The sequence below is a fragment of the Apus apus genome, chromosome 10 (assembly GCF_020740795.1).
Source record: "Apus apus isolate bApuApu2 chromosome 10, bApuApu2.pri.cur, whole genome shotgun sequence".
Lineage (NCBI taxonomy): Eukaryota > Metazoa > Chordata > Aves > Apodiformes > Apodidae > Apus > Apus apus.
Window position 1 is genome coordinate 6,954,361 of NC_067291.1, and position 14,463 is coordinate 6,968,823.

Genomic DNA, 14,463 nt, shown 5'->3' on the forward strand with positions numbered 1-14,463 from the left:
AAGTAGGCTGAGTTATTCAGAAAAATGTTCAAAGAACAGCATTCTTACCATATTGACTAGGAAGATGCTTTAGTAAAAGCCAATGGAGTGAAACCAATTTATTCATTAAATAAAAATAAGCCAGTTATTCTATACAACTGAAGTATTACATGCTGTATTTTAATGTACTTCCATCTAAAAATTGCCCTGGACCGAATAATCAAAACTGTTTTAAAAAATTAGTGCAATGGCAACCACTAACTGTACTGATAATCTGCATGTGGAGGATAATCTGGTTCTGAGAATCTCTTTGTTATGGACACTCAGTGGGATCTGCTTGCCTTGACATTGGTTAAAGTAAAAATCAAATCCTGAGATGGGATGAATGAACCTGTGCATTAAATTGTCTCCTGACTGTTAAGCACTTTTATTATCCATTTGCTAAGTTTTCACTTTTGTATCTTTACTTTGAGTAGCTTAGACTTTCCCATGCTGTCACCATGTACTTTACAGAAGGAAGATCTCTGCTTCTGAATGGTCAGATTTGGTCTTTACATGGAAAACTGAAAACCTGGAGTGGTCTGTGAAGTTTTGAGTCTTTTGTCTTGCAGTCCTTGCTGTAGGATGAGGGGAGGAATCGGACTGTCAGACTGGCAGGAGAATGTGCTTTTTGATGGGACTCCCTTGAGTTCTGTGAGCTACAGTGTAGTTGTGTAGCCATCCTTAATCCTTATGCTGGAAGCAGATGGTAAGCACTTTGCAGATCAGGCCAGAGATAAATGTAGAGCTAAGCAAGTGAAGTACTATCTATATCGCTTTTCCGAAGGTTTTGCTTCCTGATGCTTTTTGATTAATAGCAGCTTTTGGGCAGTTGATGTGAATTTACCAATCTCGTCTACTGGAATGATGTGTAAATAATTCCTGAGGTGAAAGAATTTGTATGTATTTGTAATAATTAAACAAGGAACCATTTGTATCTGCATGCACTGAAATAAATATTAAGGTTGGATTCTTGTAAAGAGCTGAATTAAAAGTTTAATCAATGTATCCAATAGTCTCTATCACAATGTCTGAAGTTAAATCTGATTTCTTGCATGAATAGCTAAACATGAAAGCTAATAAAAAGGAGTGTTTGGGTTGAGCCATGTATGTCTTACCACCCAGGTGCCAGCTCCAGGTAGGTGAGTGAGCACCACTCCCTGAGCCTTTCCCCTGTGGCTCTGAGTCAGTCCTGCCCAGGTAAACAGGAAGCTGCTGCAGTTCTGGAGCTTTTACTCGGTTTACTCAGCACTTTGTAAAATTAAAATAAACACAGAAAGCAATTCTTACATTAAACCTCCCCCACTGAGGAACTCCTAATGTGCCCCCCCCCCTGCGACAAGCTCCTCCAGCCATTCTCACCAGTGAGAGGAACTGACAGCTCATATCTGACATGGGGACTATTGGTGTGGGTGGAACACTCCTGCTTCTTCCTGAGTGAGTAATAAAAGCTTTTCAGCTCTGTCTGCATCTCACTGCCACAGCTGTCCAGGGCTTCAGGACTGTGGTTCCTTGGACTCTTCTTGTTCATCTGGTCCCCCCAATACAATGACTGTATGGAAATCAATTTGCCTGAGCTCTACATTTGAATGAACACAGTTGATGGACAGTTAATGTAACTCTTTAATCCAACATGAAAGTAGATATTCTTTAAGCAACCTAATTGGGAAAATCCCAGATAAATCTAACAGTATACCTTGAAATTCTGCAAGCAGGACTTTGGGAAATGAACCCTGGGGCACCGCCCTGGTACCAGCACAGCAGTGATTATCTTGTACTGTCCTGCTCATCCCAGTTGAAACAGCACTATGCATACAGGAGGGCAGGGCCCAGTTACAACAGTTGAGAAGATCAGAGCAAATATCTCAAAAATAGGTTAATTTGGAACCAATTACTATTCCAGTGCCCAAGTGAAGAAATTAGCAGTTGACTGCAAGTCTTATATTTGGCATCTGAGCAGTTAAATGTTGTAACCCTGTGCAGTGCGTTTTACTAATAAAGTTTTTTGGTGTCAGCACAAAGGTACTTTTATGGTACATACTATTGAAAACCCAGTCTTGGCCACAGTTATCCGCTGTGTTGCGGCTTTTGCTGTTTTGTCATGCCTATTACAATAGCGTTTTTCTTTAGCCTGAACTACCACAGGCACGTGACTACATGACCACTATATCTCCACTTAAAAAAAAAAAGTTTACATTCCTTTTGGTTTGTAAATAAGTTCAGAAAAGGGCTGTATTTGTACCTAAAGGGGGAGAAAGGGGAAGATGAAACCAAGAGATTCAACTGTAGTTTTTCAGAGTTATGTTAAATTCAGGTGTGATTCAGGGGGATGATTTAGCTAATGTGCTAATTTTATAAGTCAGTCTACCCATTTTTGCAGAATTGCTGCATACTTTACTCAATTAGATTAAGCTGTTGACAGAGAAACAGTAGTTTGATATTTTTTGCTAAAAACAACAATGATAAAGTAAGGTCCATGCCAATTTCTATAACCTGCTTAACCTGTTGTATTCTAACATTATATTAGCAATTGGCAAGATGAGGGCAAATACACCAAACAAAACTGTAGTTGTTAAAAAAATTGAGAAGAAAAAAATACAGTTTAATATGTAGAATATAATATTCCTGAGGGTACTAGTGCATCACATTGGCATTAAATTGATTTGTATAAAGATGTCTTATGAATATGTGCTAACCTAAGCAAATGGGAAAAAAAAAAAGGTAGGTTTTGGGTGCTTAGCAAGTAAGAGTGTCTCCATAGGTAGTGCGTTACTAAGTTAATGAAACATGCCTGTTGGGGCATAGATTATTATTTATTTTTAAAAATTAAGTCTCTAAGCCACCAAAAATAATTTGAGGTTGTTTTCATTTTCTTTATTTATTGGGAAAGGATAGTTTTGCTCTTTCTAAAAGAATGCCATTTAAAAAAAATACATTGTCATCTGTGTATGAGAGCTGGTATACTGTATTAAACTGTATTTTTAAAGTGCTTTTTTACTGGACTGTTCAGGCAGTAAACAAGAGTGTTTGTAGATCAGAGTTTAATACCCAAGAACCTTAAAAAAGACATGTTGAGGTAAAATTTTAGAATGCATAAAAAGGGTAGAAAAATAATGCTGAAGTTGCTATACTGCAGTTGCAGTTCATCCTGCTCTAGCTCGTACACTGGGCATGCTCTAAACACAGGCTAGATAAAGCAATCTTGGGTTAAGCAGTAGAGGTCATTGCAGGGTTAGAAAGACTGCCATAAATAGTTATTTGGTGGCATTTGGGATTATTACTCATGCAAATCTTCTCCTTGCCATCAGTGATTTCAGCAGAGTTCAGGCCAGCCATGGCTGGCAAGAAGCCAGCACAGGTGGTGCAGTCGGGCGGGGGCCTGGAGCTGCTTGCAGGCCTGGGGACACTGAGGAATTTTGCATTAACTTCTTTGCTGTTAATTAACCAGGTAATAGAAAGTTAGTTTTTCTTCGTCTTCTGAAAGTAGTGGACTACAGATTGAAAATAAATTACTAGATTTTTATTGTTATGCTTTCATTAAGCTTTTTCAATTTCTTATTATTTTTAATAGGAAAAATAGAGCTATTGTGTGTGTGCTGATGCAGAATAGAAAAAAAACCAACCAAACCCGAAACCCTTAGCAGCATGGGAAAATAGGTTATGACCCAAGTTTAACATATCTAGTATGTTAAAATGTGTAGAAATAAATTAATTAAAAATGAAAGCAAAAGTCTTACTGGTAGCCATATAGGTCTTAATACTAATAATGTTTCTGTGCAGTACAATACACAATTCAAGACATTTACTATAATTTTATTATGTAAATGTTTATTTTGGCAATGCTATTTCAATAAAATCAGTTGCTGAAAAGTAAATATGATGAGAATAAAGTTACAGTTGAAGTTTTACACTGGATTCAAGGAAAGATTGAAAACTGCAGAAGGGTGGCATCCCCTCTCTTTGTCAAGCTTGGTGATGACTAGGGAGTGGCTTTCAACTCTCCTGGCTTTTATAGATTGTGACAGGAAATGGGCAGGAATACTGACCCTTCCAGTCTTTCAGGGTCCTAAGGCCCTTTGCTATAGGTGTCCAACACTGTGCCCGGGTCTCCCAAACCATAACAACTGGATTCAAGGAGAGATTCAAAATGGTAGAAGGACGGCATCTCCTCTCTTTGTCGTGCTTGATGATGACTGGTGGTACTGCTAGTGAGCATGTTTTTCAAAGATAAGTCATGTTTTATTGGAGTGTAACTACAAATATGAGCTATATGTTTTTTCTTTTAGAATGTAGTACCTTCTTGCTTATAGTAAAAACATTGAACTGATTATGTAAACATTTGTAGTTGGGAATGAGTTATTTTCAGTCACTCCAAAGTGCTAGTGACATAATTGGGAATTGATTTGGTAGATGCAGATGGATTTGTTGTAACTGATACTCTGGTTACAATAGAGTAGTAACTAAATGGTGTTTTGACAGGAGCAATTTCATTCCTTGGAAATCCTACAGATAATGATTTCTACACTTTTAATACTTGCAAACATGTATTGATTTATCCTTTCATCCTTCAGTGTTCTCTTGTTGACTTACTAATATAAATACTAAGTGATCAGTTCAGAAATACTGCCGTCCTCTTTTCTGTTCTACATAGATAAGAAGCAAAGCCTGCAGCTAAATAGAAGGTTAAAATAGTTATTTTTGTTCTCTCGATATTTGCTGGTACAGCTGAATTCAGTAGTCTTTTGGGGGAGGACTGTAGGGTTACAGAAGGGGAAACCATGACAGAAGGGACAGGTAACATTAAAATCCAGTCAGGGACCATGTCTTCCAGAAGGCATAATAGCAAGTATTTGGTCCCTTTGTGTAGGTTACAAAGAAAAATTGTGTAATTCAGTAAAACCCTCAGTCATAAAGTCATCAACCAGGGGCACTGCTGGGGACAGACTTTGTCCTTAATCTCTCAGGTTAATGTCTTACCGGTATCAGTTTGATAAGGAACAAATACTGTCATTTTACCATGAAACAAAAGGGTCAGTAGAAATAGGGAAGAGAAGAGTAACTTCCAGCTGCTGTTCATGAGCAACCGTACAAAAAGGGCAGTGACTGAGCTGAAAGGAATTCAGTGGGGTAATTGTGGCCTGTGAGCATGGTTTAGTGCTAAAGCCTGAGATTCCAAAAGCTGGCATATGGGGCTGGGAAGTGAGCAGTGACATCAGTTGGAACAGAACATGGCTGGGATGGCATTTTTGTAACATGTCACTCACTGATTTTGCTTTCATCAGAAACTTCAGCAGGCACAAATAGTGTGTCCCACACAGCATCAAAATGCTGTGTTCTACCACTGCATATGCAAGGTGCTGGTCCTTACATAGAGCTTTTTGAGTCATGCTGTTCTAAGATTCCTCTCTCTGGAAACCAGATGATAAGCTCCCAGTTTCTTATTTAGTTTCAGGATAATCAATGAAAAATATTTTCAGTCTGATGCAATAGATGAGGCAGTGGCATTTTGTCTGGATTTACTGATGGAGTTTTCAAACTACGTATTTGATCTAAAGACCATAATATTTTTGTAAATCTGACACACAGAGGAAGACTCAGAATAAATTAATCATAGACAAATTGTTTTCTGTTGTTTTTTAAAACAAACCAACAAGCCAAAGCAAAAACCATACCAATTTCTTGTTCCTGAAGGGGGGGAAGAGATTGTGAGGACATTGCAGCTGTGGAAGATTTTGTGAGTTTTGTCTTCTGAGATCCCAGTTGCTATTTAGCTTTTTGGGGGAGGAGCTCTGCATAGAATCTCAGAGAATATCTTTTCCAGGAAGGTATCAGGAGGAGCCAGCACTGGTTCTTTTTTTGTAATGATGAAGGAGGGAAGAAAAAATTCACACAAACATACATGTCTCTGTATAGCATCAGGTGCCAAAATGAATTCTAACACTGTGGAACTGTGATAGCAAGCTTGGGTTAAAATTTACAGTATTTTGTAGTATTACGTGCAAGATGTATGATTATACAAACTCCTTTGAAACCTGTATTTAATGCAGAAGAGTGACATATAAAAGCTTGATTATACATTAAGGACTGATAACAGCCAAGGTGAAACTTGTTTGTTGTAATTGTTCTCTTGCATTTCCTTAACTTTCACAGTAAGTACATATGGATATAAACCGTAAATGCAATTTGCAGATCAGAAGTTAATGTGCATGGATGCTGCTCAGTGAAAAGATGGGAATGGGGTGGGTGTGTGTATATATACATGTTGCTTTCATAAGGCCTATCCTTAATCTACCACAGTCACAAGGAAATTTACTACTCAAGCCACAAGGAACAAGTCAAACTTAGAATAGCTTTGGGTGCTGCTTACTAGGTCAGATAGGACAGTCAATGTCTAAGAGCAAGTCAACCATATTAAGTAGCTGATGGTATTGCATTTCCTTGAGAAGATTATTTATTGGAACATTAGGCTACAGCCACCCAAAAAGCTGTGGGGTAAGCAACCATGAGTTTACAGTTCATTAACTACCTTCTGGTATCTGCCCACTGTCTCTGTAAGTTATGTTAAAAACTTAAGCACATTAGCATTATCTGCTCTTAAGCTCATTCCCATCCTGATTTTGTTGAGTTGCTGTGCCTTTTTAAAAAATAACCTTTCATAAATATTAGTGAAAAATAATACTAATGCAGTACATGATGCTCACAGTCAAAACACTGAAGTCACTTTTATTTTGGTAATATTCTGTCATGTATGTTACAAGAACGCTGATGTCTTTCCTGACTCCTGAAATTGAGTATAATGTGTATACCCTGTGGACATCTCATGTTCCCATAACTCATATAATGTTACAAGCATGTATTTGCTATCCAGTAAGCAGGCTCTGGTTTCTGTCTCTTCCTCTCCTGCCGGCCCCGGCTGCTCCCTGGCTGCAGAGCCCCGAGCAGGAGGTGCTGGTGGGGAGCTGCCCCAGGGCCAGGACCCACACAGGAGCTGTGTGGGCAACTGGGATTTCCCACAGCCTGCAACCAGCTCTGGAGTCAGTCCTTCTAGGCACACTGGCCTGAATCCAGCCCTGTCTGACAGCACACAGTGAGAGTTGATGACTTTTCCCCCCAGAAATCTTTTTCTCAGTATTTTATTTCCCTAGTTGTGGCTTTTGGGATATTAACCTGCTAGTAGTTTCCATGCCTTGATACATTTTCTGGTATTCTCAGTCCTCTGTATAAAATACGTATCCTGCTGCTAAATGCTCAATATTTTTTGCTTTGCTATTTCCTCAAGTCTTAAAGCACTGCTTTTTGTCTTCATTAATATTTCCCTCATGTTAATTTTAAATAATTTGCCTTTTATCTTTGTCCATCTAGCTGCTTCTGCTGTCTTCCTTTAATATCCTTTCTGAAGTATGGTCACATCACTGCAGGCAATATCTCTGTTTTTCTAACATTAAATATATAAGAGCTATTTTGGAGCACTTTTGTCTACTATGTCTTCTCAGTTTTGATTATTTCAGTTGAGGACCAACATTCACATAAAGTATTTCTGCAACTTACTCTGGTGAGAACAGCAGACTCTTGTACTTTATGGAAATATGTTAAAGATTCCTGTAAGTGGATTATAAAAGTTTGCCATTTTGATGGATATTACAGCAAAAAGTTGTGGTTTTCAGTATTTGTCTTGTTAGAGGGAAGAACTGGTACAAATTATACATGTATGAAACTGGTGATATGCCTCCATTGGTAGAAGCATTGATGTCAGGTGTAGAGTGTATGGTGTGCAGCTTTTTCAGTTTTGTGACATGTTTGTTTAAGATGATGGCTGTGTATAATTTAGTATTGGCCTCCAAAAGTACAAGGATATTTTGTAAAAGTACTCTGCCATAGCTTCAAAGGGAAGGAAAAGGTTGTGTTTGTGATCATTTGACACTCCCTCGTGGTGGCTGAGGATCCCTTCTGCACTGTGGTGAAGGTTTGCCAACGAAAAAATCTGTCAGAGATTCAGGATGGCAATTTTTCCCTTTGTGGGAACCAAGAATGATTATGGCATGGAGGTTGTTGTAGTTTAGACAGAGATCTGGTGGAGAGAGAAAGAGAGAGAAACAACGCTCTTTCTCAGGGGCAGACGTAGTCTTTTCTGATCCCTTGTTTTTAGTGCTTTATTTTTAGACGTACTATTTTTAAAAGCTTGAAATACAAAAATATTTGGTTTTTTTTCCAGTTAAAAGAAAACCCTGTTGTGACACAGCATGACTCAATCTTTTTATAGCCACATCAAATACATGTTGCTTAGGATAATGTAAAAATACACAAACAATAATAAAGGCAAAAGAAACCAGCAACTGCTATTGTAACACAAGGTGGAGGGCAGCAAAAAAATGTTCTGTAAATAAATATCTCATCAATATACATTATTCACTTCGGACAAAACAATAATATGCTTTAACCATGTAATACCGAAAATAGTACAGAAAGTATAAACAGTGTTTAGTACATGGAAAGTATTTTACATCCCCTGTCAGTATTAATGTAGCAATTGTCTTGATCTGTTAATGAGTGGGCGTTTAGGGAGATGTACAAAGTGAGAGTAGAAGTAATTGTTCAGGTTCTTGAGTCTTGATTGCTTTGATGCTGAAGATAATGAAGTTGCTGAGGTGGAGAGGACAGTGCTGCCCAGTCTTCAGCCAGCTGGTTGCCATCTCTGTGCTCCTGAAGCAGTACAGCGTGGAAACAGTAGGCTCCCAGCTTATAGGGTCATCTTGTGACTCATAAATATTATTCTTGTCAGTGCAAGGCAGATCTGATTTTGAGCCTAAAAAAGCAACCCAATGAATAACAACAGCTGACAGCAATGCAGTACACGCCTTTAATTCCAGCTTGTCAGCCCAGCCTCCGTTCCCAGTGCAAGGTTGGGTTGGGTTTGAAGCTGAGGGAGAGCCTGGAGGAGGCCTGGCAGCCAGGTTGTTCAGCACTCGTGTTTCCGCTTCTGTGGCTTTTAGCAGCCTGTTGACGTGGTTTTGGTTTTTTGTATTTTTCCTAATCTGTCAAGCTCATCTTTTTTCAGCTGCTTAGGCATTGTTACTGCTGACACAGACTTTAATTTGCTTATTTATTGTACAGTTAGATCACGTCTTTCACTAAAAAAACCTACGAGAAGCTAAGCTGCTATTTGCTGACATCCACACTGCATGGCTGGGTCCAGGAGTGGACCACAGTGAGCCTCTGTTTGCCCAGATCTGCCACATGGCAGCCCTGTTTGAGTCCCTCGGTCCTTGCTGTGGCTAATGCTGACATGGTGGTGTGGGGCAGCTCTTCTGGCTCGTGTTCTGTTGGCTCTGAAGTTCCTGGTCAACCCCAGGAGACCTGACCTGTCCCTGGAGCAGGGGGTGAGGGGTTGAGGGGAAAACCTGTGGTGTGAATGACAACAGGACGATTAACAGCTGAGTGAATTAAGTCTGAGTCCTCCCTTCAAAGCAAGTTCAAGTTACGGTGGACACCAGGTAACTAGCTCAGGTGTAAATTGTCTCCAGATTGAAGTACTGCATTTTTATGTGGATGGTAGAAAGCTCTAGCTAAAAAAAAGAAATATGCAATAAGAACAAATCATGAGTGTTTGCAATGTGGTTACTTGAAAAGCATTGTAATTTTTAAGTATGCATCCTTGAACTTTAGGAAGTATGTGGCTTGGAGAAATATGGAGACTTGCTTGTACAGCTAGTATGGTGGTATTTTTTCAGATTATTTATGATGATTTTTTCAAAACTATATAAAACCAGTTACTTGTTAGCTGGATGTGGTTGTAGTAGTTGGAAGTGACTGAAGCTAATAAATTCTGACTTGTAGTCATCACTCACTTTTGGAAGAGCAAGAACTTGGGGTGGGTGGTGTCCTGCAGAAACAGCACTCTGTCTTGTTGCCCAGGCCAAGGGGTTGTTACCCACTGTGCATGACCATGCATCCGACTGGTGTTGGGTTCCTGGAGAAAGGAGAGTGAGAGCAAAACTTAAACACAGATGCAATTAGTCAGTGCTAAAGCTTTGGATTATTACTAGATCCTAGGGAGAAGTCTGCTAACAATCTGATGATGATTTGCTGCTTCTCTGTATATTTGCAGGTAAGGCCATGCTTTGAGGGAAAAAAAGTAGTCCCAAACTACCAATAGAAACTGCCATTTAAAATGTGATACAATATTAATGTGGACTACTTAGTGCTACTGCTGTCAGCTGTCTTTCATGCTACTGCTTTCTTGGATATTTAGGCTGCTGCCTTTCTATTGAATCCCTCTGCACCCTTCTCGGTTGGGCCGTGGACGATAGGCAGCGGGCAGCCTTGGGCACAGCTGCGCGGGACAGCCGTGTGGAAGTGCTGGGGACAGCTGCTCTCAGGGCCAACTGAGCCTTCCTGGCACTGCCCCTCTTGCTGCCCTGCTGGGTTGCATTGCTATTGGGAAAGAACCCTTTGGCCTGGTAGTGTGTGTGGTTTAATCACAGTCAACAACAGTTACTGGCTTTTATAAAGCCTGCAGTTTTGCAAACTGTCTGCACATTTTCCATGTGTCCTGTGGCTTTGTGAGCTTTGGCCTTTTCTTACTGAATTACCTGGGTCTGATGCTGTGGCTTCCAATGGGAAGCTTGATTGTTTTCCCACTCATTTCTTACACATTTTCTGTAGCTTACTCTATTATTTGATACTAAACCACATTCTTTGTAGCTTTGTGAAGAATTTAAGTTTCTATATTTATTTTGATACCATACCTTGTTGGAAAAAAAGGAAATTATGCTTCTTTGTTGGACTTAAGTTTTCCCCACTAACCCAACCTTCAACTGATTTTTTTCAGTCACATGTTTTATAACCATTTCAAAAAATGGCTTCTTTCATTTTCTTAGTGCTTCCAGATCACTGCTTCCATCATGCAAATGTAAAATTGACATGGTTCACACAAACCAAGCTAGTTTAATATTATTATTTTATTGATTCTCATGTAAGATTGTGGATGTTCAAGAAAATTGCTGAGATTGTGTTTTCAGACACTTTTGCCTCTGCTATATTTAAAAGCATTTTTGTAGTGATAGAGCTGTATCAGTGATAGCAAAATAATCTCCAATAATAAATTGCTTTTATTCAGATGAATATGACTCGATCCCATAATATACATGAGAGCAGTGTAGCTGAATAGCATTGTTTGAAGTTGTGGTATTAAAAAATGAGGGTGAATACACAGAATTGCCATTTTGTTGTCAACATCTTCCTTGAGAACATACTCAATGGCTTTTCAACGTAAAATGTGCTAATTCCAGCATCACTAATTTCACTATAGTGTAAACAAAAATGAAAGTATAAAAAGGCAAGAGGGCAAAACTCCATTAGCATTATCTGCCAGGCTATCGAAAATAGGTTTAGATTTGGAAAGCAGATTTATAACTGAATTAATATCATTGATCTAGACTGAATTTAAATTTGTAGGTGTATCTGTAGAACCTAATTACTGTTCAAATAAGCTGGAAAAAACCCAGATTTTTATTTCAAGTGGTACAGCTTGAAATGTCGCAAGTTTTCAGCAGCATCCTGAAATAGCAGTCTCTAAGTGTGGGGAGAGAATATCTGTTTAGATGTCAGTTAAGCATAGTGACTAACAGATCAAAAGGGACTGTTCAGACATGCAGCCGACAAGCTGTGTAGCATCATTTGCAGAACATCACTGAGGATTGTCTGCATCAGGCTGACAGCTTCCATTTGAGTAACAGCCTATGTGCAGGTTTGACTTAAAGGGTTTGACTGTAAAGGATGGAGAATCCACTCTGCCCAATGTAATAGTTAAGGTGATTATTACCCTCACTAATAGTTGTGCTGTAGGAGTGTAACTTTTGCATCCTTAGCTTCCAATAACTGTATCTCGGGAGGAATGATTGGGTTTTTTTCTCCTAGATTTAGAAATACCTGTCATCTGAAATCTCTTCTGTGTGTAGAGATTCACAAAACCCCACAGAATTATCTTCTAAGTTTGGAGGGCAGCGCAATTCTTTAGTGTTCAGAGGCGAGTCAACTGACATTGTTTATGTATGCTTTTATACAGTACCTGGATCAAGGAATGGAATTCAGTTAAAGAAAAATACTTCAGAAGCTGGAATTTGAATAGATTGTTTTCCGTTATTTAATGCTAACGAGAAATGTTCCTCAAAGTAACCTTCTTGGTGCTTATTGTGCTTTCCTGCAGGGCAGCAAAGGACACTACAGATACCACTGGCAGAGCCACAATGTCAAGCACAGTGGAGTGGATGATATGGTCCTCCTTTCCAAAATCACAGAGGATTCCATAGTGGAGAACCTAAAGAAAAGATACATGGATGACTATATTTTTGTATCCTTTATAGTGTTGTTTTCAGTGTGACCCTGTGGACTTTCTGTGCCAATGTGGAACTTAGTATGTGTATGTATTTCATTTAAGCAGATTACTCAAAGATGCTGAGCATTTTGTTTAACAGGTCACCTGTGTAAGACACAATTCTTTGTAAATTGAGCTAATTATGAGGGTAGAAATTAAGATCTGAACAATTATTTTACAGTATTCTTTTTTATATTTGGAATTGTTCCGATAATTGTTGAAGATAGGCCTGCAGTTCCATATGTTTATGTTTTCCATATCCGTCTGACCTGTGAAGGTACTGCAGTACTGCTGCTTCTAAGAGTAAAGAGTAGGTTTAAGGCATATATATGTCTTGATACCATGATGTCTTTTATACCTCCAAAATTCTAATGCTTTCAAAATACCTCTTCTGTGACATAACTTTATTTGCAACTTGTTCTGGAGTTGTTCATGCTGTGAATCATGGACTGATGGAAACAGGTGAGCATGTGAACATCTGTAAATATACAGTGTTGGCATGTAAATTTTTTTTTCTGTGATTAGTGAAAGCGTGAAAGATTTAAATACTTGAACATATAACCTAACAAGAGAAACAGATTTAGCACCAAAGGTTTGCCTTTTTTTGTTGTGTTTGAAATTTCGTATGGAAGTAATTCCTTGAGATAAGAATAGCCACTATTTCATTTTTAGCTTTCACAACGCAACATGAACTGCAATCGTGAATTTGGTAAATACTAGTCAATGTGGTTATGGACTGGACAGTGATACTTGCTTCTCCTCTTGTAGCCAGGTTTTCATACTTCCTAGTAGTATCTAGAGAATAGTTTTCTTGAAGAGTAACTTTTTGTCACAGAAAGAGAAGGAAATACAAAATCTGCTGGTTACTTCCATAGATTCAGATGGTTAAGAGCTAAGTAGCAGCTCAGTCTAGCAAGGACTGATAGAGAAAAATTAATGTTACAGTAGTGCTGCATTTCCATCCCAAACTGCAGAGCTTTTTAATATGTATGTGCCCATGGCTTTGGATCTTCTGTTCAATGAAGTACGACACCATTATTAAATTTGTCTCATACAGGTGTGATAAAGTTGCATCATATTTGTCAAACTGGGGCAAACTATGTCACTCCTCTGTTGGTAACACAAGTGCTTTTGTCCCTGTGGAACATTGCATCTTCCATGCAGTACAGTGACAGGCTTGAGTGCTCTGTGCTGAAGAAATGGTTTTATGCTTCTTATAGAAATAAGTGAGATTAAACTGGAAATGTTTTTTCTATTCAGGCAGAAACAACTATGTTTTCAAAGGGGACTTGGGGTCACATGAGGGGTCAGAGTTTTCTTTTAAAACATTTAAATTCATTTCCATAGGGAGAAAAGACTCCTTTTGCAGTTCTGTGAAGGCTTTTCATTCTAGAATGGAGATCAGCTCTTGAATCTTTCAGTTGTTTTTATGTCCACCCGTGAATGAACATCTCTCTGTGATTTGTTGCATAGAGATTACCAAATCATCCCAGAAAAGGCCAGTATTGTTTACCAACAGAAAACTGTCACTTTGGATGTTTATACTGGCACAATGGATGCTTGATTTATTATATTTGAGACCCAGATGTTGTCACTCTTCTTTGAATTGAATTTAAAAATGTGTGAAGAAAGCATCACAAATTAACAATATGGAAATTATGTTCAGTGAGTTATATGTCTTTTCTAACATGTTACCATTTTGTGCAGTGGCACCACAATAATAGATTCTTATGTAGGATAATCCAGTAGGATAAAATTGTTAATTTTCCTACTTTAGTGTGGGAAGCTTCGTTAGTAAATTTGCTTATGGAGAATTCCCGATTGTGAAGTGAACCCTGCAGCACAGCATTTGGGCCTCATTGACATGGATACCCTCCTAACTCCCAACTCAATGACCCAGTCCTGCCTGTAAAGTAGTATCAGTTGCTTCATATATCTGTACTGCAATTCTGATTCCAAATGATAAGTATTTTGTAACTGTAGGTACATGTGCTGCTGAACACAGATTGGCAAAATAGTGACATTCAAAATGTTGCAAAAAAGCTTTCTGGGACTAATAATAGCTTGAAACT

General features: G+C 38.7%; 1 protein-coding gene across 3 annotated transcripts in view; it reads left to right on the forward strand.

Moving 5' to 3' along the window:
* Positions 1-14,463, forward strand: part of MYO1E (myosin IE) — a 90,609-nt gene that overhangs the window by 21,538 nt on the left and 54,608 nt on the right. For all 3 annotated transcript variants that reach the window (XR_007890393.1, XM_051628075.1, XM_051628076.1), the window contains exon 2: positions 12,224-12,367. Coding sequence is in view for 2 of the 3 variants with exons in the window: in XM_051628075.1 (XP_051484035.1) it covers positions 12,224-12,367 (144 nt within the window). In the remaining variant the exon portion in view is untranslated. The remainder of the gene's footprint in view (positions 1-12,223; positions 12,368-14,463) is intronic.